This window comes from Lepidothrix coronata, unplaced genomic scaffold (genome assembly GCF_001604755.1).
Source record: "Lepidothrix coronata isolate B3197 unplaced genomic scaffold, Lepidothrix_coronata-1.0 Scaffold4, whole genome shotgun sequence".
Classification (NCBI taxonomy): Eukaryota; Metazoa; Chordata; class Aves; order Passeriformes; family Pipridae; genus Lepidothrix; species Lepidothrix coronata.
In genome coordinates this window covers 10143680-10166454 of record NW_016690184.1, presented here as the reverse complement: position 1 = coordinate 10166454, position 22775 = coordinate 10143680, and the positions used below count along the sequence as shown (strand labels likewise).

Below are 22775 nucleotides of genomic sequence, written 5' to 3'. Positions count from 1 at the left end.
GAAGCAAGAAGTGCCAACAGACTTCAGCTGACAAAACCTACGGGCGCTACAGCTCTGCTCCGCTCCGCTCCAGCGAAGCGTTCCTATTGTGCCAACGGGAGAGCGGAGCAGGTGGATGGATGACCATGTGTCAGTCACCAATCATGGTGTGATTCCTGGGGATGTTCTGGGCAGGACTAAGAGCTGGTCTCGATGATCCTCGTGGATCCCTTCCACCTCAGAATATTCTGTGATTCCGTGTGACTGCGGTGAGGACGCAAAGCGCCTTGGGCAAAAACAGGACCCGGAGGGAGCCGGCGCACGGAAAGCCACTAAAGCTTTGGGAAGGGACGGGCAGCGGAACGGGGCAACGGGGAACCTGGGCAGAAGGGACGCGGGAAACAGCAGCAAATGGAGGAGGCGGGAAGAGGAGCAGGAGCAGGCGCAGGGCACGGCGGGCGATACCGCAGGTCCAGCTCCTCCAGCACCCGCACAACCCCCGCTGCTCCCTGGGGAGACCCCCGCCCTCTCTCCCACGCCTCACCTTGGATACGGAGCACGTGCTCATGTCGCCCCACACCCCGGCGTTATCGGACGTGAGGAGGAGAAAGAAGGACGCCTCGGGACTTTGGCGCACGCGCGCTCCCGGCGCGTCCCCCCCGCCTCCCCCTGTAACGCGAGGGTGGTACGGCCCGGGCCGCCCCTGGGCGGGCGGAAGGAGCGGCGCGGGGGGGGCGGGGCGGCCGCGGAGGTTCCGCCGGGCGGCGCGGCCATGGCGGCGGGTTCTTGGCGCAGGAGCATCGCCGCCCAGGTACGCGCCGCTCCCTCCCGCGGCTGGCGCGGAGGGGCAGTGCGCCGCGACCGACACATCCCCTTCGCGCCCTCACTACGAGTCCCCCCCCGCTGCCCGGGCGTCTCGCAGTGGGCGCGACCCACAGCCGAGCTGGGATTGGGATAAACTGAGTGAGGTGTAGCGACCATCCCTGGAAGTGTTCAAGGCCAAGTTGGATGGGGCCCTGAGCAACCTGGTCTAGTGGAAGGTGGCCCTGCACGTGACAGGGAGTTGGAACTTTAAGGTCTTAAAGGTCACTTTCAACCCAAACCATTCTGCCATTCCATGATTACTTCGGTCGGTAATGGCACTGGAGGGTTTGACGAGATCCTTTGTGGGGAAAAAAAGCCCCAACCTTCTGTGGTGTTTTGCCTTTCTAAGGCTCCTTTAACATTTCTTGAGTTTGTATCGCATATTTTATTCTATTGTTCATAATATTTAATAAGTCCTTTTTCACCTGGGTTTAAATTTGCTTTCAAATACAAACAACGCATCCTCTATAGGTATTTAAACAGGAAGCAGTATTTTTCCTTGGGGTTTTTTTGTTTGGTTGGGTTTTTTTGTTTGTTTGAGGGTTTTTTGGTTCGTTTGTGTTTGTCGAGGTTTTTTTCTTCTTAAGCCAAATTGTTCTTTATTTCCAATTTAGCTTTCAAAGGTTTTGGATCTGCCACCAGAAAATTTAATAAAGTCCATATCTGCCGTTCCCGTCTCCAAAAAACGGTAGTTGTTTACATTTTATCTTACAATGCTATGTCATGTTTTATTATTTTATGTCATGCTTATTATTGCAAGAGCTTAACTCTAGGGAAAAAGAAATACAGAAAAAAACCCAAACCTTATGTACCAATTTAATTGTAAGAAGATAGTGCAATCTAATCAAATCACTGTATCTTTTCAAGTAAGCTCAAAATAATTTTTTAAAAGCCTGTACGAATTACGGCCAGTGCTTGAATGGCAAATGCTTTAACATTAATGATCTGAATGTGAAACTGCTTAGAACCAATGTGAAGTTATAATGGGATTTTTTTTTCAGTGTCCTGCTCAAGAGTGGTAATGATGTTAGCAAGTAAATTACACTCACTCATAAGCATAGTTTTTGTTTATTCTGAAATAGTGTTCTTACCATATCTATTTTTTGATTGTATTAGAGCAAAGGTAATACTTGGTCTTCTATTGCAGCTTTCTAAACATAGTAAACTTTCAGATATATGTGTCTGGGTTAGGCTTGGCAACTAGAGTTGTCATATGCAGAAGTCAGCTTGGATCTTCCGGATCTCCCCAGCATTGCAACAGGGTTTTTTTCCTGATTTTCATATGTGCTTTTTTTCAGGCATGTTGCTGATTTCCGGCTCTCCATTGCTTCTGTAATAGAAAACAGTTCTAGTGATTGCTTAGCACAAGACTTGCATCTTCAAGCTCAGAAGCTGGCTGAAAGGGTATGCTAACGCATTCATCACATATTTATGCAATAAGAAACTTATAGACTAGAGCTGTAAGAGACATCATAAGGTAAAAAGTGTTCTTTCTCCAAGCATCTATCTGGGTCGGAGTAGTTTGATGACTACTTGTAATTGTACACAGAATCTTCACAGGGAATTGGAGAAGCAGTTTGAGGTTCTCTTGAAATTGTTGTTTTCAAATAGTTTGAGAGAAATAATACTGGTGGAGTTAGGTGGGTATCTAAAGGGTATACCATGGTCTGTACTGTTGCCAGCATTTGAGGAAGAAATTGAGTGTGTGATGGCTTGGAAAACCAAAGGTGCAAAATCCAGCGCTAGAAAAACAATGGGTAAATTTAGCCTTTGAGACAAACAGGCCAAAATTTTCAAATCCCTAGCTGCTTGAAATTGAGTTTTCTTAGAACAGGAATTTTTTTCAGGGGTGCTAGTTTGGAAAATCTTAGTAATTGAGATATTAAGACTAACTGCAGCATAAAAAAAGAAGAAGCATGAAAAACAAGGTCTACAGAAGTGACACAAACGTTGAAGGATGGAAGGAAATAAAAATCTGGAGAAGCTGGCATACATAAAGTTGAAAAAAAAGTGGCAATCGGAAGGGCGATGCTAAGGTTTTAGAGATCATTTGTGCCAAAAAAAAAGATAATTCACAATCTAAAGCTGTGCTGGTGATGCCAATGCGGAGGAGTATAAACTAGGAAATTGCCAGCAAGTGTGAGAAGGAATCAGTAGGATTGCTCTACAATCAGGAGTTAAAAAGGAGAAATAAACCCAGTTGTAATACTATTGAGAAGCTAAACTATTTTTCATCTCATTTTTCTCTGCTGAGATGTTGAAGATGTCCATAACTTGGACCTGTTTCTTTAACAAGATAAGTATCCTGACTCAGGTGAAGGAACTGATGGTGCACAGATGTACAACCAAAAGTTCTGAAGCAGCTTAAAGATTTTCTGGACCCATAAAATAATTGAGGTGGGAAAGGACTTCAGGAAGTTATCTGTTCCCATCTCCTCCCCAGTCCAGGTTGTTGAAGATATTTGGATGAGGTTGCTGAGGACTTTTAAAATTAAATCAGGTGTTGAAAGCCTCCAAAGATCTGACAACCTCCTTTGTAATCTGTTTCAATGACTACATTGTCATGGGAACAAGTTTTTTATCCTGTGCCCCGTCTTTCATTTTAAAAACAGCTGCTATTCCCAGTGTTTAGGAAGCTGAAAATTGCCTCCCTCCTTTATTGTTTGTGGCTTATTAAATAAACCTGGGACATTTAGCCCTAAAGCTTTATATGGAGGAGCAATTGTAATAGTAAAGAACAGACCATCAGTGTAAGCTCCCAAATTGCATAGACCATGCCAGTTAGAAAAGAATCCATAATCTCTTAGGAATGTTTTTTGTTGAGTGATGAATAAAGGGGATGCATTTAGTATAATTTGTTTAAATTGGTCATATCTTCTACAAAGAAGTGAGCAGTGTATAAACTAACAAAGTAAGACTATGTATCTAAAACTATCAGAAAAATGCAGGCAGTTACCAGTTTTTGTCATGACAAACAGTTGTTGGAGTGCCTTAATATTCAGCAGTGTGCTCTTAGTCACTCTCTGAGGAAATAGGTCACAATGTTTGAAATAAAGATATTTAGGTTAGGCGGAAGAGGTGGAAATTTTTCCCGTTGACTAAAATAGTCTAAGTAATACAGCAGTGTGATACTAAATGAAACATAATGTGCTCTGGGTGCTGAGAATTGTGTGTCAAAAGGGTCTTGTTTCCATGGGCTTTTGATTTCATCTGGCTGACTAATTCTTGTTTCGTTTCTGTGCTGTTAGTTCTTTGTGCAGGGGACATTGTGTTGGGGGTTTCTGTGCCTTTGTACAGCACAGTGGCATTCTGGTCCAAGCCTTGGGCATGGGGACATCTGGTTACTAAAGAACCACAGGGCACTTGGAGGAGAGGTTGTTAAAGCTATGGAGGGGCCAAATCAGCTCTCATGTTAAAGAGATGAAAACTACTGACATGACAAATGACAAATGTAGAAAACATTTATCAGAACAAATGTTATGGAGAAAGTCCGGTGTATATTTCTGGTTTTTCTCTGCCCCATAAGTAGAAAGGACCTTCTGTAAAACAGTAAAATGGGAAATTCAGCATCAAACCAGTAAATGTTTCGGGATTTTTTTATGTAGCTTGTGAATTAACACTGGTATTTGTTGTTATCAGAGCTTGCGAAGGTTAAAGAACTTCAAGACTAGCTGTCATTTCTCCTGGTTAGGTCAGTGTCTAAGCTGGAGACCTAGCATGGGGGTACAATTTCCTCTTCATGCTGATGAGCTTCAGTAGAAATGTATAGCTCGCCTCTCAAAGATTTTAACCAAGTGATAAGGTTTGTGTCATTTCCTTATATGCTTTTTGTCCCTCTTTTTTTTTTTTTTGACAATTTCTTGGCTATGAAGGCTAGTTTAATAAGAAGCTCTCAAACCTGAGAGGTTGAGATCCAAAACTCCCATCCCATAAAGAGGCCCAAATTTGTGTTGACATTAGGTGTTGGTTGCCCAGATATGCCTTATGGGTTCAGAATTTTCAAAACATGGATAGTTGTAATTAAAATTTTTAATAAATTGCCCTTTAACATCTTTATTTTATACAGAATCACAGAATATTCCAAGTTGGAAGGGACTCACAAGAATTATCTAGTCCAGCTCTTAAGTGAATGGTCCATATGAGGATTGAACCCATGACCCTGTTGTTATTAGCACCGTGCTCTAACCAACTGAGCCAGTCTCAGGGTATATTTTGTGTCACTGGGCACTGCAGCCTGTTGTCACTGAACTTTTTTTGTTGTTTTTGTTAAGTGCTGTCAGGTACTGTGTAAGTTGTCAAATGTATCTCAGCTTTTGTCTGTACAAAGGGTTCAGCTACTGCTCCCAGTCAAAAGAAAACACAGACCGTGCACAGGCAGGAGCTGAAATAGAACATATGTGTGACATTTCAAGTCGAGTTGTATTCAGACCTATTAAGCACGGATGGGAAATAATAAAATCATTCCTTTTCCAGCAGGATTGATGAAATGATCCATTTCTGATTGCTTCAAACTAGCAAATAACATTTAATGTTTACAGTGGACTAAATCAATATTTACAGTGGATCGAATTACAGTTTTCCAGTTTACCTGTTTTCACGTAGAGTTTCTGTTTTATTTTGTTCTTTTAGCTAAAATGTGATGCTGTAGTGAGTGAAATCAGCGCTGGTCCAGGAACAGTGAACTTTACAATAAACAGGGAATTATTAGCAAAGGTGAGTAGTATCTTTCAGGTGCTTTAAGGTAAAAATAAATTCTTCAGTATAAAACTATAGAATACCTACTGTTGTCTTGAAAATGTATTTTTTTTGTAAAACTGTCTTTCATAAGTTCTCTTCGAGGATCTCTGTTGCCGATTTGTTATGTAGGCCTAGAGTTTGGAATGAGGGTCACAAAAGTTTATCCTTATGAGGAAACAATGTATCTACTGTTCACTGATAACCTTAACTCCTCTTTTTTTCCTCTCTCTCTGCTTTAAAATGCAGGCTTGGTTAATTGGTTAAATCTTTGAGTTTCTACAGTCTACAACTCAAAAGTTTTGATCTTGCATGTAAAGAGACTTCTTTTTACCTCAAATAAAAATATTTGATAGCAGATCTATTATTACACGCTTCACTAAAAAAAAGAAATTAAGAAAATGAAGGAAGTTGTATTCCTCGACATTCTGACTGAAGGTATATTCCTAATGCTTATAACCGAGCCAATGGATATTAGTGTTGGCTGATTAAAGAAGCCACAGTTCTTGATGATAAGTGGCCTCAAGTCTGGAATAAGGCAAAGGCACTTCCAAAGAAATTTTTCATGTCATGGAAGAGGAAGAAAATTTGCTAGTGAACATAAGGGTTGTTACTGGATGCTTTTTATAACCAATGGTACAGGAAATTCTTTAGTTTTTTTTTTTTCATCTATACGCAGTAAGTTAAACCAGCTGGATCTGATTGGAAATAGAGGCATGGGAGTTTGGCTCAAAATTGCTAAAATAAAACAAAAATATTTAAAACCAGTAGTGAAAGGAAGATATAGCTCAGGCTGTAAGAGTAGTGTGACAGTTGTACTCTGGATTATTTCAAAGAGCTTCATAAAAATATGTGGATGACTGGTACTGTTAGACTGGGGACTGAATGAAAGCATTGCTAAACCAGTTCAACTAACTTGTTCAGCTAACAACTGCTGTTGTGTTGTTGTTCATGGCCTTAATCTATAGGATTAACAATTCTTGTGGAAAATGATATTGTGGTCTGAGAAAAATAACCACATGTGAATTAGGGGCAAGAAATCAGGTCTTACCTGATACTGGTGAAGCCCTTTTCCCATCAGGACTTCCAGTGAGTCACTTAGGCTTGCAGTCCTCTTTTCCTGAATGAAAAGATCCTTTTTTATCAGGTATTGCATAGGCATACCTATCAATCAGTTGCTTTATCCCTTTAATTTTTCATTAGCTATTTATAGTCAATCCATCATGATAAGAACATAGCACTGAAAGAGTAGTTTGAGCTAAATTTTATTTATGGGTAGGATTTCACGAGGTGCTTTATCTGTAGCAATTCTAGTCAGTTTAATGGTTCAAGCAAAATTGTGTCTGGCTTAATAGAGTTTTGCTGGAAAAAATATGTGGAATTAGGACATGTAATTTTGCATTATGTCGCTGAGGAGAGAGGAAAGAAAAAAGCTAACTGTAACTTTTGTTGATAAAGAGAATAGGTCTATGAGTAAATTTTTGTGTGTGTCTAGCTTAGCGTGTGCCTTCTTAGGTGTCACAGTAAGAACAGAATAAAAATGGTTTCTACAGATGCTTTTCCTTTTTTAAGAAAAAATTATTCATTATCTATTGCGGAAAAAATTTAAAGTGATTTTTTAAGGGGGGGGAAGGAAAGTTTCCACTGAATGAAATGAGATTTCCACTTTGGTTCGCTTTCTTAAAGCCTCCTGTTATCTTCAGGAAGCTTGGCCAATGCATACAGCTTCATATATGTAGTGGATTGACCCTGGCTGGCTGCCAGATACTCACTAAAGCCACTCTTTCACTCCCTTCTACAACTGGACAAAGGAGAAAATATAATGATATAATGAAGGATTCGTGAGTTAAGATAAGGATTGGGAGAGAGATCACTTACTGATCACTGTCACAGGCAGAACAGACTCAAAGTGGGAATATTAACTAAATTTATTGCTAACAGAATCATATCAGGAGGATGAGAAGTAAACAAATCTTAAAAACACCTTCCCCCAATCCCTCCTCCTTCCCAGCAGTGCAGGGAGACAGGGAACGGGGTTATGGTCAGTTGTTGTTTCTGCCACTGCTCAGGGAGAGGAGTCCTCCCCCTGCTCCCATGGGGTCCCTCCCATGGGAAACAGTCCTTCATGGACCTCTCTGGCATGAGTCCATCTCTCGGGCAACAGTTCTTCATGAAACTGCTGCCACGTGGGTCACTCTTCCATGGGGTGCAGTCCTTCAGGAACAAGGTGCTCCAGCGTGTGTGCCCCAAAGGGCCACAAGTCCTACCAGGAAGGGCTCCTCTCTCCATGAGTTAGCAGGTCCCTGTCAGGACCTCTTCCAACACAGGCCTCCCATGGAGTCACAGCCTCCCACCTGTTCTGGCATGGACTCCTCCATGAGCTGCAGGTGGGTCTCTGCACCCCAATGGTCCTCCATGGGCTGCAGGGGCACAGCTGCTCCATCATGGGCTGCCGATGAACTTCAGCTCTAGCTCCTGGAGCACCTCTTCCTCCTCCTTCTGCACTGACCTTGGTGTCTGTGTTGTTGCTCACATGTTCTCCCTCCGCTCTTCCCTGGCTGGAATTACATCTGTGCAATAACTTTTTTCTTCCTTCTTAAATAAGTTATCACAGAGGCTTTACTGTCATTCCCGATTGGCTCGGCCTTGGCCAGCAGCGGGTCCTGTCCTGGAGCTGGCTGGCATTCACTGTTCAGGACATGGAGGAAGCTTCTGGAAGCTTCCAACAGAAGCCACCCCTGTAGCCCTGCTGCTACCAAAACATGGCCACAGAAAACCAATACAATATATTGGGTTTGTAATGTATTGGCCTGCGTGACAAAGTGAAGTATGTGGGGGATGTACAGGGACCGACTGCTGTATGAGCACATTACTGATAGTGTAGTCAGCATAGGATTCCTCTTCCCACAAACTGTGTTGAGGAAATATTTTAAGGTGTTATACACAGGCTCCGTGCTTGCAAAGCAGACATATTTTTGTGCAGACCATTCATAGTGGCATTACAGACTTGCAGGTGGGGGAAAAGAAGAAGGGGTGTTTTGATACATGGGGATTGAATAGTTGGATTTCCTTGGCACTAAAGAAGCAGAAAATAGAAAGTTTTTACAAAACTCAGCCTTGATTTTCACCAAAACTCTGCCTACACTTTCTCTAACTTTTTTAGTTGGTCAGATACAGTTTTCAAAAGCTAATGGCATTTTCTTCTGCATATGAGACCTTGTTTGCTTGGCAGACCACCCATCTGATTGCTAATGTGGATAAAGGATGTGGATCAGTCTCTTGTGTGGCCGGTAAACAGTTTTCCTGATAATGCTTTCTGTTGTTGAAACTTTCTTTTGTATTTTTTTTTATCTTCCTTGTGCTTTAGGCTGTGTTGCAGCAGGTGTTCAAAGATGGCTCAGAATATGGAGTAAAAAGTGAAATTTTCTCTGCAGTGCCTAGACAAAAGGCAGTGATTGAGTTCAGGTAAGCACATGTGAGGAGTCCTTTGAGAGAATTGGCTTGTCTGCTAATTGATATTTGCTGGTTGATATTCACTGCTGTAATGTATGATGCCTGTGATGTTAAATCATATTTTTACAGTATTCAACTGTATTTAATACTCTAATGTTAATTTGCCAAGTAGAATATAAGTTATATTTAGGGAATTGAGGCTTTTTACCAGAATATATTTTTGATATTTAAGGGATTCATGCCTCACACTGCCCTCCACTAAGACTACTCTCATTTAGTGCATAGTAGCATTCAGTTTTTAAGTAAGCTTCTTTTATTTTGTTATGAGGAAACATGATCTGAATTTTCAGCCACTAATCTATTTCTTTTGTCACCTTAATACCTTTCTTCCTGACTTATTAAAGCAGCCAGGCATTTATCTTGCTAAATCTTCTCTATTGCTAGCCTCAAAATTTCTATCCAGTGCAATTTTGTTTACAGTCACTTGCTTGTGGAATGAAAAGTGGCTGACTCAGATCTTTTTATGGATAAGTATTTTTGTTCACTTATATTCCCTCTGCAGGCTTTTATAGTCATGGAAAGCAAGCCCTTGGCTTTAATTTGAAGGGTGAATTTTCATAACTGAACTTCCATTTTGTTATCAGAGCAAACAGTTGTGGGTACAGGGTTGTGTTCTTGTTTGATTTGGGGTTTTTTGAGTGGGGCATCGTTGGAGAAGATGTGATTTCAGTTACTGATTCTTGTACACAAGATCTCCAGTCCTGGTATAAGATTTATCTCTAATAAAGGTGTGAAGAGAATGATCCATATGTCCAAAGCATGTAAATAGTGGGAAGATATTTTCAGTTCTTTGTCACTAGTATAGTTGGGGGTTGGTTGGTTTGGATTTTTTGTTGCTGTTGGTTTTGGGGTGTTTTGTGGTTTCTTTTTTCCCTACAACTCTAGTTGTTAACTGATATTGGACGAAAAGCTGGTTGGATAGGAAAATTTGCCGTCTAGAACAGAAGCTAATCAGGGAATCTTAAGAAAAAATTGAAAATGGTGATTTTATTTCAGCTCTTCTGCTAGATCCATGAGTTCAAGTATTTTGACTTGGTGATCTGGTAGTCTTGTGCATTGAACAAACATTATTTGTGAAAATTTGTTACAGCTCCCCTAATATTGCCAAAAGGTTTCACATCGGACATTTGCGTTCCACGATAGTAGGTAAGTGTGCATTTAACTGCCTTCCAAAAGGGCTTCTTTGTCTTCCTGTTTCACTTGACAGGGGAGCACTGCTAACCTTTCGCTCCTCTGGTGGAGGGGCCACGTGAGGCTCAACTTGCTAATTAAAAACCTTTTGCTTATTATGCAGTGAAGAGAAGAAAGTGGTGTGTTGCTGGCAGGTTTAAGTCACATGTAATGTAGTTTTATGACTGTGAATATTAAATTGAGTAGTTTTAAATTGCTCTACAAAGACATCCAATTCAGTTTTCATTGAGGTGTCATGAGTCCTTTGAATTTTAAATTCCTAATTTGCACTGGACTGCAGAGCAGTCAGATAGTTGTCTTGGTGTCTGTCTTGGAAAAAGCTTGCTTTTAATTACTTTATGGCAGTATTACTGGCACAGTTGCTGTAATTTCTAATGGTATAATTAATAAGTTTATTGTGCAGTACTCTAGTGACACATGGAAAACATTATTGCTCCCTCATTTCCCTCTCTCACAACAAAAACTAGTGGGTTATTAGTAGAAGATCCTACGGCATCTGTGCATCTAATATTGTATTAGTCATAAAGTACTTAAAGTATCATGTATAATTATTAATTACATAAAGTTGATAATTGTGCCTCTTCATGGGCTGATAGTTGAATAAGATTACTCTTTGTGTTCCACTTCGGGACCCTTTGTTACAGGAAAAAAACCCACTTTCAAAAACAGTTCTGTAGATCAGTGTTTGTTCCGTGGTAAGAGAATGAATTAACTACAGAGAATGTGATTGAGACTAATTGCAAGCTATAATACAGTGTTATAACAACATAAGAGGAGAAAGTTTTCTGCATCCTTAACATCCGTATTGTAATTAAAAGACACAGGAAAATTGAAACACAGGAAACACAGGAATTGAAACACAGGAAAATGGAAGAAGGGATATGGGTATTTCTTCTTTGGAATTCCATAGCTGTTGCTAAGCTCAGGAGAGAGATGAGGGGCTTTTATTGTAACAATGGTTAGAACTAAGATGTCCTTATGTGATATGATAAGTTTGGGGTGTAGCGCGTTAAGTGCAGAGCTCAGAACTGCCCCAACAGTGTACAGAGATTCAGGACTTGATGTTCTCTGTTTAACATCACAGTTAACAGGAGTTTATGAATCTTGAGTGCTTGCCTGACCTCCTGGTATGAGGTTACCTGACTCTGATGGAATTATATATACGTACTTGTATACACACATATTTGTGAGAGTACAAGAAGACTTCAAAAGGTGTTTTTTGTGATTGCGTACTTTGCAGATTGTGCGTGTGCATACACCTGTGTATGTTTTTATCACTGTTGTGTGAGATACTTTATGGCACTTTTCAAATGCATGACATTTCTTTTTCTGCTCAGAAAGGAACTCGCTTTTTACTGTTACTCCTACTATTGTTTTTAGTTGTGAAGTATTTTAGGAAATTCTAAGGAATAATCCATCTGATTGCTTTTCCTCTTCCTTTTGAATACAGATTATACAAACTGTAGAAAACAGAAACTTTGTAGGCATGAGAGACTACCTACAACTGAATAGTAATATCTTTTTTTTTTTCCTTACCAGGGAATTTTATAGCAAATCTCAAACTTGCACTGGGACATGAAGTAGTAAGAATAAATTACCTTGGTGACTGGGGCATGCAGTTTGGTATGTTTTAATACTTGTTTATTCTGTCTCCTTTTCTACTGTATCACATGGTCTAGGTGTCCAGCTTCAGTTTTTGCTGGCCACTCTGCACTCATAAAGAGTGATATCCTGTTTCCATGCATGTAATATATAGTTAATTTCCTTAAAATATGAACGAAACAATCCAGACTGATTCATCAGCAGTATGACCTGTACTGCTGTACAAGAAATAACAGGAGGAAATTTACCCAACAGTTCCTCTGTCCCTCAGTAGCTCCTCTCTCAGATTACTTGTGTGTAGTTTGGGGGTTATTTTCTGAGTATGCTTGTTACAGCTTTGGAGTCCTCATGGCTGAGCAGACTTCTGTTGCTGCCTCCAGACAAAAGGTGTACCTGTTACCGTAACTGTTGCAGGTCTGCTGTGATCCAGTCTTCCTTATTCAGACTTTGCATGTGTAACACTTGTGGAAGAGTAAGGTTGCTAACTTGCCTAGGCCACAACAACAGAATAATTGTAACAATGTGTATTTTATATTTGGGTTGTCTTTGTGTGTGTTTGTGTGTTTTCTTTATGTGGGGTTTTTTTGTGTGTGTGTTTTTTTTTGTTGTTGTTGTTCCTTTTGGAAAGTAGTTCATTATTCATAGAGCATAATTAATTTCCACAACAACCAAATTTTGGCAGGTTGAGGCCCAGGGAGTCTGTATCTTTAAAGATATCCCTACACTTTCCCCAAAATATTCAGCTTCTGCTTAAAATGTAGCACAAGAGAGGTGTATAGGTGGAGAATGTGCAAGTGAATAGGTTGTGGAAAACTAATCATGTATGCACACACATAGACATTCCCACCTCTTCTGAAATGTCCATTAGACAAGTGAGGACTGAAAAATCCTCTCATGTACAGCCTTGCATAGCTTGATATTTATTCCCTGACCACAGATCATTTAAGTCCAATTGCTGGATCTATAACCATCCCTCTTTTATGGCAGCTGACCCATCCATAGAATTCACAACTTTGTTGACTTCTGTTAATCTTGCATTTTAAATTTATTTGTATTGTCCTCTTTTTTTTCTAATTTCCTCAAAAAAGCTGTTTTGACATATTTTCGGCATTTAAAAAAAGGCAGTCATCCTCACTTGCTCATTCTTTAAGGCTGGTACACCTGTGAAAACTATAAAAATCCCCCACTTCTTTTGTAATAAGCTTTGGAAACTATTTTTGAATGGCAAACACAAAATGCAGTGTCCATTAAGCAGTCACTTTTGCTTATTCCAGCCTTTATTCTGCTCCCTCCAGTTTCAATGGTACTGCTGTTTATGGGGACATCAAGGAATCAATTTTACGAACAGAGTTGGGTTACTAAATACTCTACTTTCACTCCATTTATGTATTTAGATTCCTAACTGTAGATAACGTAACAAAAATATTCAGTTTACCCATTATTCCTTCTAGATTAAATTCCTGGCATTTAGACAGTGCAGTGTAACGTTCGTATGACTGTGAGACCAGTAATAGAATATTCTTTCCTTTGTTAAATTATTTCCTCTGCAGCTTGTCTTCCCTGATCCTGTTTCTGATGAAACAGTAGCTTATAGCAGAGCTTTGCCTCACTTAGAATTTGTTTATAGGAATTGAATGCGGAATGAGTTCACCAAAAATTCAGTCAGTTTCATTATTGCACATTTCATTCATTTTTGACCCTTAAACATAATTTTATCACTATGCTATTGTATAATCAATGTGGCAATGACAGTGAAGCAATGAAATGCAATGTGGTTAAAAGTCTTCTCAGCTGACCTCATTCTGTCTTTCTTTGAAGATACTAAATAGCACTCTGAATTCTCAGTATTAGGAATTTAATGTATTTTAATGCTAAGTTTCCTGAAGGTATAAAGATCACAATGCCTGTTATTTACACATGTACCTGTTAAGCAGCACACAACTGACCTAGTAGTTCCAACTGTTTCTTTCAAAATAGGTGATCCCCTCTTTATCTGGGCTGGCTTAGCTCAAATATATGACAGGTATTATAACAAATAATATGGTCATGCTTCACAAAATTACAGCATTGAAATATTGTTATAGTGGTCCTTTCTCAGAAGCAGTGCTGTAATTAACCATCTGTCAGCATTTCTTTTACAACTGCTATTGTCAGAGGCTTTAAAATTTGATGATTGAAAACATATTTTGCTGAAACGTGGCAGAGAAGTGCTCAACCTTCAGGCAGTTTTGGAACAGGTTTCTTAAGGTAACAGTGTTTATGCAGCCACAACGTCTGTCAATCTGTCTTCCTGTCACTCTGCTCCTAATAGATTTTGAACCCATTGGCCAACTTCAACCAGATCTGACAAGGAAAAATGTCTCCAAGAAAACTAATTTCCTTTGGAATTGTGACAATTGGCAGATGAATAGGGATAGCAATACAAAGTAACGCCCTGTGGGAGAGAGTTAACTTTTGTGTTTAGCCTGCCAGCAAACCAGTCAGCACCTCTAAGTCAGAACTGGTCTCAACACATGCTGCATCTTGCCAATAACTGGTGAGTGTACCAAGGTCTGGAGGTAGTTCGGGGAAGACAGAAAATGTGTGGAAGGATGTGTTTGGGTTAAATAAAGACTGGCAGTTGTGCTGGGGATTGGATTGTGAAGTCAGCATTGAAAAGTGGAATATTTAGGTACACTGATATCTAAGAGAGATCATTAGGAAATCAAGCTCCAATTGTTTGTAGAACAAGCTGTCCTTAGCTAAACTTTCTTTCAGTAGGATTAGACTAATTTTATTTCCTAAACCCTAACCTGTTTTTCTTCCTTGAGTCTGCCATGGCTTCTACTACGCTCAGTGTTTCTCAGAGGGAAGTCTTGAGACAGTGCTATTTGTTTAGTTGCAGAGGCTTTTTCAAAAGGATAACTGCATACCTATTCCTACATCAGTCCTGGTCCTTGTCAACTCAGATGGCCTTGAATTTAGCGTCAGATAATCTAAGAGACATTACTGAAGGTGTTAGTGTGGTGTTTTTTGCAGACAAAAAGAATGGGATTTGGATTTCTTGCCCTTTCAGGTGGCTTTTGGGAAGAGCTGAAGCCAAATTGGACATGTGAAAAAAGCTGCGTATTCTAAGCATGCAGCAAAAAGTTCCTTTGAAAATATTGCATGAGTGATATGTGGAATACCACATTGTGTTCCTGTTTCTATTGTCCTTGAAACGATAATACTCTTAAGGGAGAAAGCAAAACAGAGTTTTGAGCATGATCTGTTGCTGGACAGTTTCCACTATGTGACTTGTCATTTGCAGGTCATGGCTGTGTAAAAGTTGATTTTCTCTACAAGTCCAGAAACACAAATTCTAATTATGAGGAATTGAAAAATCAACACAGTATTTCTTACTAGTTTCTAGCTATTGTATTTTTGGGGTGTTTTTCTCATGCAGTGGAATAATAGGTTACACTTTTCATATGCTTTATTTTTGTAGCATACATTATTGTTTTAAAATGTAGGGCATTTGTTTTATTGGCTACAGTGCTAGAACTAGACTTGCTTATGAAAATAACATAACATACTCTGTGTTGTTGCCTAACTCTGTATTTAATTGTTATTCAAGGCTTATTGGGTGTTGGTTTCCAATCCTTTGGCAACAAAGAAAAACTAAAATCCAGTCCTTTACAACACCTGTTTGAGGTAAGTTCAGAGAAGACCAACTACACACTTCAGAGGACAATCCATTTAACTTAGCTGTCAGTTCTGTACAGAATCAGTACAAAAAGTGATTTTAATGTGTCTGCAGGGTCACGAGGAGACTCATGTGGGATTTAAATGACCGTACTTGAAGGATTAGTGCAAGCCTGGGCTGTGGCAGTAGAGACTGCATCTGATGCTGTTGGTTACCAAAGTTGTGAAAAGTGAGATGTATGCCTGTTGCTAGTGTTTTTAGAATTTGATTTTCATTGCTCCATGCACGATTCACTATGGTGGGGCAAAAGGATCTTGAAAGTGTTTTGTGTCTAATATGGAGCTTTAACATTTATAGCTAAGGAGAAGTGACTGTCACTTTCCAGAATGCTGCTCTGGCTCTGCAGAATACTCTTTCTTCCAGGAGTGTGAAAGAGCCAGGAGCATTAGAAGGTATAGTTTCTGCTGACAGCCATTCAGGAAATGCCTTGCAGCAGTAGGGAAGGCTGTTTTATTGCAGGAGGTTGCCCTCTCGGTTACCCACCAAGCCCACAGATGGTGCAAGTGCTATCGATTGCATTTCTGTGTGTCAGGCTCAAACCTGACTCAGTGGACTCTCCCAGTTAGCAATGAAGATTGAGGTAGTTTAGCAAGCTTTGTATTTCCAGGATTAATATGATTTTGGTTGTTGGATTGCTCCATTCCAATATGCCTAATACCATCTGAGTTAGTACTTATTTCTTCCTCTTTAGCAGTTCCTATATCACTTCCTTGTTTTCATATAGTGCAGTGAACCAAAAAGATTTTGTCAGTCTTTGGTACTTATAAGTGATCTTTGGGTGACAACCGTGCTGGATGTAACATATATACAATACACATAAAGGACTTACATACTTACCTGCACAGATCCAATAACTGTATGGATAGGTGGACAAAATTTTCTGAGTGGCTGATGTTCAAGTCCTCATCCTCCAAAAGGAAGATCTCACACGTTAATGAGGCTTTGTCAGGGTTCTTGTGTGGCACTGTCAGATGTTCTCTCATTACTAAGCTGAGCTGTGCTTCACCCTGTGAGCTGGATATGGGAACTATGGCCAGTGGTGTTCAGACAGCATGTTGCAGGATGACTGTTCTGCATAAATCTGTTTATTGGCGAAGGAGCAAACTGTGTTTGAATATTTGAATAGTCGACAGCTGAATGCATGTTAGTCAGATTGTTTATGTGGCAGAATAGCTCCTTCTGAGCTTGCCAGCTTCTTTGACATAGGTAAATTTTGTTCTTATTCCTTCATCCCTGAGCCCTGCTGAATTGAATCGATAGATTCTCAATATGGAGGTGTTTTAGAGCTGTAGGACTGATTAAAAGAGAAAAAAAGTAGTCATATTTTGTGGTTGTGCATGCTGTGTATTACTTTATTTATAATTTAAGTCCATTCTTAGAATTTAAATTTTTAATACTTGAATTTTGCACTAAAGCTTTAAAATTGCAGCAGTTGGTAGGCTTTATTACCTTCAAATGTAGAGAGCAGTATTCAGTCAAGATACAAGAGGTTCTAAAACAGTAGTCGTTTAAGACCAAATTGATTTCTTAATTATTCCCAATTCCTAAGTGTTTGTTCAGCTGTATCCCTAGTTATATCAAAAACTGAGATGTGTTTCAAAGTGGTGTTTTTTCTGCTGTTGTATGAAATTAATCTTTCCTATAGTTCATTTAAAAAGAACATTTCCATAGCACAGTTTCTATATAAATAAATGTATATACAAATGTACCTTTCCAAACATCTTTGCACCTTCCATTTTGGTGAAGAGGCAAATGCAAATATGCTTTTTGCATTTTTTTTTGCCGTATAAGATAAAAGATTGGGCATAGGTGGATACTAGAATGTGTGAAACTACTGGTGGGAGAGGACGAGCGTTATTCTTGGAACAGGTTGAATTTTCCCTCTACTTTAAATTTATTTTTCATAGTAGAACTAAGCAAACAATAAACTTTGAAGCTTGTCAGCAGTTAAAAATCTCCAAAAATCTTCAAACTTGAAGGGGAAAAGTGAGTTTTGCTCTAGAAAAGTGGAACCCGTTGAAGCAAGGTTTGCACTGTTGGCACACTCATTGAACATTACAGGAATGGAGTTTTTACAATTACTTATTTTTTATCGAGATTGTAATGATTTAAAGATCAAAACTCCTACATATATTTAAAAGTTAAACAGCATTAACTTTTTTTTCATCATAAACGGGTCGGGATTTTCTTTTTGAGCTTGTAAAATACTGAGTCTATCAAGGATTTTGCTGTTTCAGTTCCTATCTCATTTTTAGGCAGTGTAGTTGTTATCGTCTTTGTGGTTCTCCAAAGAAAAGTCTGTGGTTTAAATGTCCGTGATGGTTTCGTTTGCACACATAAATGAGTTCTTCCACATTTTGCTGCTGCAGCAGTTTCAAGGTTACGAAGAGGATCATAGCAGCAGCAGTAAGGAATTACAGCATTAGTCTTCTTTCAAGATAAGCTGCACATTTTCTTATTGGACTTTGGGCTATTCATTCTTTCTTTAAATGGGAAATGTGTTTCTTTAACATGTCTTTAGAATTTTGACGTTACAAATGTCATCTTTAAATGTATTTGTATTGTTCTTGTAGAACTTTATTTTATTGGAGGGGAGGATTATACTATTTCAACATTGTCAGTGTCATATTTTAGGTGTATGTGCAGATTAACAAAGCAGCAGAGGATGAAAACACAAAAAAACTGGCGAAGGATTTCTTTAGAAAACTGGAGGAACGTGATGAGCAGACATTGTCACTTTGGAAACAATTTAGAGACTTCAGTATTGAGGAATACATCCAGATTTATAAGGTACAAATCATCCACTGCTTTCTCTGTGTTCTTGGTCTCTTTTTCTCTATTGCTTCATCAGTATAATTGATAGTGCACAGTACCTTTTCATCCAGGAGATTGCCAAGCAGTGAACTCACTTAGGAACAGAGATTGCTCTAATACTGTCGATTCATTGCCTTTCCCATAACCTTGAAAATGAAAGAAAAATAATAAAGAGAGAAAATATGATGATCAAGCACTCAAGATTACTTCTGCTAAAGATGCAAATCACAAGAAAGAAATTACTGATGACTTTTAATGGCAAAAATAGTAGCATCATATGAAAAAACTGGTAGAGCAAAACAAGCATTAGTGTTGGCCATGAAAAATAACAACAGTTATTTGTTGTGTTGTGGGGAAGCTTTTTCTCGATAAGCCAGGTTACGCCCCATTCTGTTTGGAAAAAGCACAGTAGCTGATCTACATCCAAGCAGACCATCACTTTAGTTGCTGAGATCCTAGATACTTTTTATTTAATGGTGTCCAGGTAACACTGAATCCAGTCTCTTGGTATTGATACTACTCAAGAGCCAGTGGAGTCCATCTGAAGATCAGCTGGTGTTTTTCCCACTTGCGATGAAATTCTGGAATGGGTGACCACTTTTGATGGGCTTAGACATCTTTTTTTAACTTGCAGCTCTAGAGAGTTTGTGACTTGTTTTCTATCTCTTTCTTCTTCTAGTATTATTATTTATTTAAAATTTCACTTTTCTGTCTCATTCCTCTTGCTGTGTTTGTAGAAATTGGTCACGTTTTGTTTCATCCTCGATTGCAAAGTTAAAAACAGAAGTTGCCTGCCCTTTCGTCAATAGTCCAGATAACCTGGCTGTGCTTTAATTTCTTCCCTGAAACATATCTGTGGAGTCAAGCCAAGTATTCTAAGTTAAGATCTCCCAAGTGAGACACTTGATAATTCTAGTGGAAAGCTCACCTGTAAGGGTAAACAGGTATTGGGCTGTGTATGCAGCTGAATTGTGATGGTCAGTCATCACTGATCACATAATGACTGGTACAGCTAGATCTTTGTCTCCCAATTTCATTCAAACTAATAAATATTCAGCTGATGGACTGACCAGTTTTGACAGTTAATGTCATCCTGTCTTTCCTGGGTGTACCTTCAGGCTTCATAGTAATGATGACTTCTGTATGCTCAGCAATGTTTGTGAGCAGCTTCTGCCTTTTTAAATTTCTTTCAGTTTCCTTTCAAATAGAGTTGGTTTCATGTCCAAGTACAATCTCTGCAGTCCATGGCTTTCACCTCCAGCACACCAAGTTAAAGACCTGCCTCAGAATTTTTGTACTGATTGCTTTAAGCAGTTTATGCCTAATTTCTCATGAACATTATACCCAGGCTGTATTCAATTTAGGGAGATTAATTCTAATGCAGAAATCAATTAAATCAAAATCCAAATATCCTTTCCTCTTAACAATGAAGTGATCTTTCCTGGAATAAAATTAATCTTTGCACTCTATCTGATGTGTGACACAGACCTATTGTCTTACTTAATTTGAAGAAATTATTAACCTCAATCTTATCAATTTTACCCTTCTTTGATATTCCTGGAACTTTTCAGCGTCTAGGAGTGCACTTTGATGAATATTCTGGAGAGTCACATTACCGAGAGAAGGCCCAGGAGGTTCTAAAGATGTTGGAAGATAAGGGACTTCTTCAAAAAACAACGTATGGACTCATTATTCAATCAGTGTAATTTACTTAACATCTCAGTTGCATTTCAAACAAGATATGATGAGTGAGGTTTGTACATAATCTAAGGCAAAGAGTTTTCTTTAAATGGTCTTGGTAGCTGTCCTAGTAGAAGACCAGGAGGATTTGTACACTCACAGTTAAAAATTAAGTTTGCCTTTCTGTGGCTAGTACAGAAACTTGGCCATGACAGATTAAGTACAATGACAGTGTTCAACTCATAATGGCCTTTTAGGCTGTTAATTAATTTGGTAGCTGCATGTGCCATTTAATGAGCAGAGTTAGATGAGATCCTTGCTTTGATGAAGCAGGTGCCTGGCTGAACTGAGATGGAAGCTGTAATCATGGAATGCACCAGAACATGGGCAGGCTCCCTGGCATAACCAGTGGTGACAACACACTTACAGGAACAGTCTTCAAAAATACTTAAAGGAGACAGTCATTCAAAGAAAAAGAATAAAGTCGTCTACAGTGAGGGGGTTTGAGGCAAGAGGCCATTTTGGTTCTGACCTCAGTCTTATCTGAATTTACCTGTATATTAGCTTGCAGTTACATCAGTATTTTATCTCAACTTACAGAAAAGGGACAGGAATCGTGGATCTTTCAGAAAAGAAAGACCTTTCATCAGTTTGCACCGTCATGCGTAGTGATGGGACATCTCTTTATATAACAAGGCAAGTAAGCTCATCTGTGTGCATTGCCATTTATTTTGCCAGTAAACTTTTGTGCATGAGTACGTTTGTAACTGATAGTACAGATTTTGAAGCTTTTTATTGCTGGGATGGAACACCCTTATTGCTGAGTAATCGTAACTATCAATGTAACTATGTCAGGATAAAAATGGATCAGGAAAAAAAATGGCTTTTAAATACTCTTCCTCCCCTTAAGCAGTCTGTAAGTAAATCTCTTCTTTGCATAAATCATAATACTTTCTTCAGCTACTAACTTTGAAAACAAAACTGGGATCTCTTGATCTAGTAAATAGTTGCCAAATAGTGAAGGTTTTAGAAAGACCTTTGCTTAAAATGTTTATTGACAATGTGATGCAGGAAAAAATGATGTCTCAGCCATGTCTGCATTTACTCAGTGGACCACCAGCACTGTAACATCAATTTTATTGCTGCCACATCATCAGTATCCTAAAATTCCTCTTGGGTATTTTAATATGGAAGCCTTAACAGTTTCTTTGTGCCAGTAATGCAAACAAATCAGAGGTCCAGCCCTCAGGGTAAACTGTGTACAGCTTTTCAGGGTGAGGGTATTAGAGAGATGTTGCAGTCAATCCTGCTCATTAAGGAGCTGCTGAATCCTGTAACCAAACAGAGACAATGATGCCACAGCTCCATGCCCAGAGGTCAAGCAGTAGTAAGGCTGATCACCTGTTTGAACTAGGCACAGATACACACACACATACACACACACACAGGCACACACGCCCCAGCCAAAACCACTCAGCCCTCAGACAGCACATTTGGTGTTTTGTTCCCCTCTGGCTGATCAGGATGAAGGTCTGTTACTGTGAAGAAATAGATATATATGTGTGTGTGTAGATATACACACTTATTTATGTGATATGTATTATTTAGTAACCCAAGTAATATACATATGTATTGTAGGTACAGAGTACATATGTACCATATGTATCCCTCTAGTAGCTGGGATTCTGCCCATTAGCTGTCCCTGGATCCCCAGGTCTCCCCAGCTGTTGGCACCTGGACATGCAAGTCCCCACGACCCATAGCCCCACTCTGGTTACTGGCACAGACACACTGGATCTCTCCAGTAACTGAGCTTAGACATGTAACTATTGGCTCAGGATCCTTGCTCTGCTCCATTGCCTTCTCCATAGAGACACATGTATCCAGACAGATCTCTCAGTCAGCCCCCTGGCCTCATGGTTTCTCCAGCTGCTGGCCTGGACCCCTGATGCCAACAGTACAGACTCCTCTGAGTGCCTCCTCTTTGAAGGCACACATTTACCTGGATACTTCCCAGCTTACTTCTCCTACTTGCTGTCTATTCAGCTTGATATTTGCTCAGTCACATGTTGATGTGTGTGCCTTCACTCCAGATGTTGGCAGCAGAGACACCTTGGCCCCTGTGACCCATGGTCAGACTCCAGTTGCTATCACTTAATTTCGCTTATGCCCAGTTCCCTTCAGTTGCTGGCACCACAGTTGCACAGCCCATATGAGCTGTATGCCCCAACTGCAGATAATGATACTTAGACCTCCAAATTCACATGCATACAGAAGAGAGAGCCCCCTCACCTAGGGAGAGTTTGAAATGGAGTTTTATGAGAAAACAGGAGAGATCGTGCTGATGAAGTTCAGGGCACAACTGAGCAAACATACTACCCAGCAATTGGCTTACAAGCCACCTGTCCCTGTTATCATCTTCTCCCTTTCTTTTCCCATCCTTGGTTCCTTCCCCTGAGCATCCTATGCTAAGTCTTGGGCAATTGCAAAATGCTTTTCCTCTTCATCCCATGTGTCCCACGTCCTTAAGCAGTACCCTCCCTCAGTCAGGTGGTCTGGAGAGCTGCTGTGGTGGCCCCTGAGGAGGCTTTCAGACTGGAACGTGGGGCCTATGGCTCTCTTGTGACAGCCCCTGGGAGGGGCTCGAGCAAGTTGTTTCTCTGTACTGCTGTGT

The 22775-nt window shown here is 39.8% G+C and overlaps 2 protein-coding genes across 3 annotated transcripts in view; one reads left to right on the top strand and one right to left on the bottom strand.

The window, feature by feature from the left end:
* Positions 1 to 643, bottom strand: part of ORC3 (origin recognition complex subunit 3) — a 34606-nt gene extending 33963 nt beyond the window's left edge. For both annotated transcript variants that reach the window (XM_017825409.1, XM_017825418.1), the window contains exon 1: positions 524 to 643. In XM_017825409.1, coding sequence (XP_017680898.1) covers positions 524 to 547 — 24 coding nt within the window. In that variant the 5' untranslated portion in view covers positions 548 to 643. The remainder of the gene's footprint in view (positions 1 to 523) is intronic.
* A 77-nt stretch (positions 644 to 720) lies between these two features.
* Positions 721 to 22775, top strand: part of RARS2 (arginyl-tRNA synthetase 2, mitochondrial) — a 36439-nt gene continuing 14384 nt past the window's right edge. The window contains exons 1-11 of the mRNA XM_017825882.1: positions 721 to 790; positions 1458 to 1531; positions 2142 to 2247; positions 5473 to 5556; positions 8945 to 9042; positions 10181 to 10236; positions 11821 to 11904; positions 15479 to 15555; positions 18242 to 18397; positions 19993 to 20099; positions 20702 to 20797. Coding sequence (XP_017681371.1) covers positions 752 to 790; positions 1458 to 1531; positions 2142 to 2247; positions 5473 to 5556; positions 8945 to 9042; positions 10181 to 10236; positions 11821 to 11904; positions 15479 to 15555; positions 18242 to 18397; positions 19993 to 20099; positions 20702 to 20797 — 977 coding nt within the window. The 5' untranslated portion in view covers positions 721 to 751. The remainder of the gene's footprint in view (positions 791 to 1457; positions 1532 to 2141; positions 2248 to 5472; positions 5557 to 8944; positions 9043 to 10180; positions 10237 to 11820; positions 11905 to 15478; positions 15556 to 18241; positions 18398 to 19992; positions 20100 to 20701; positions 20798 to 22775) is intronic.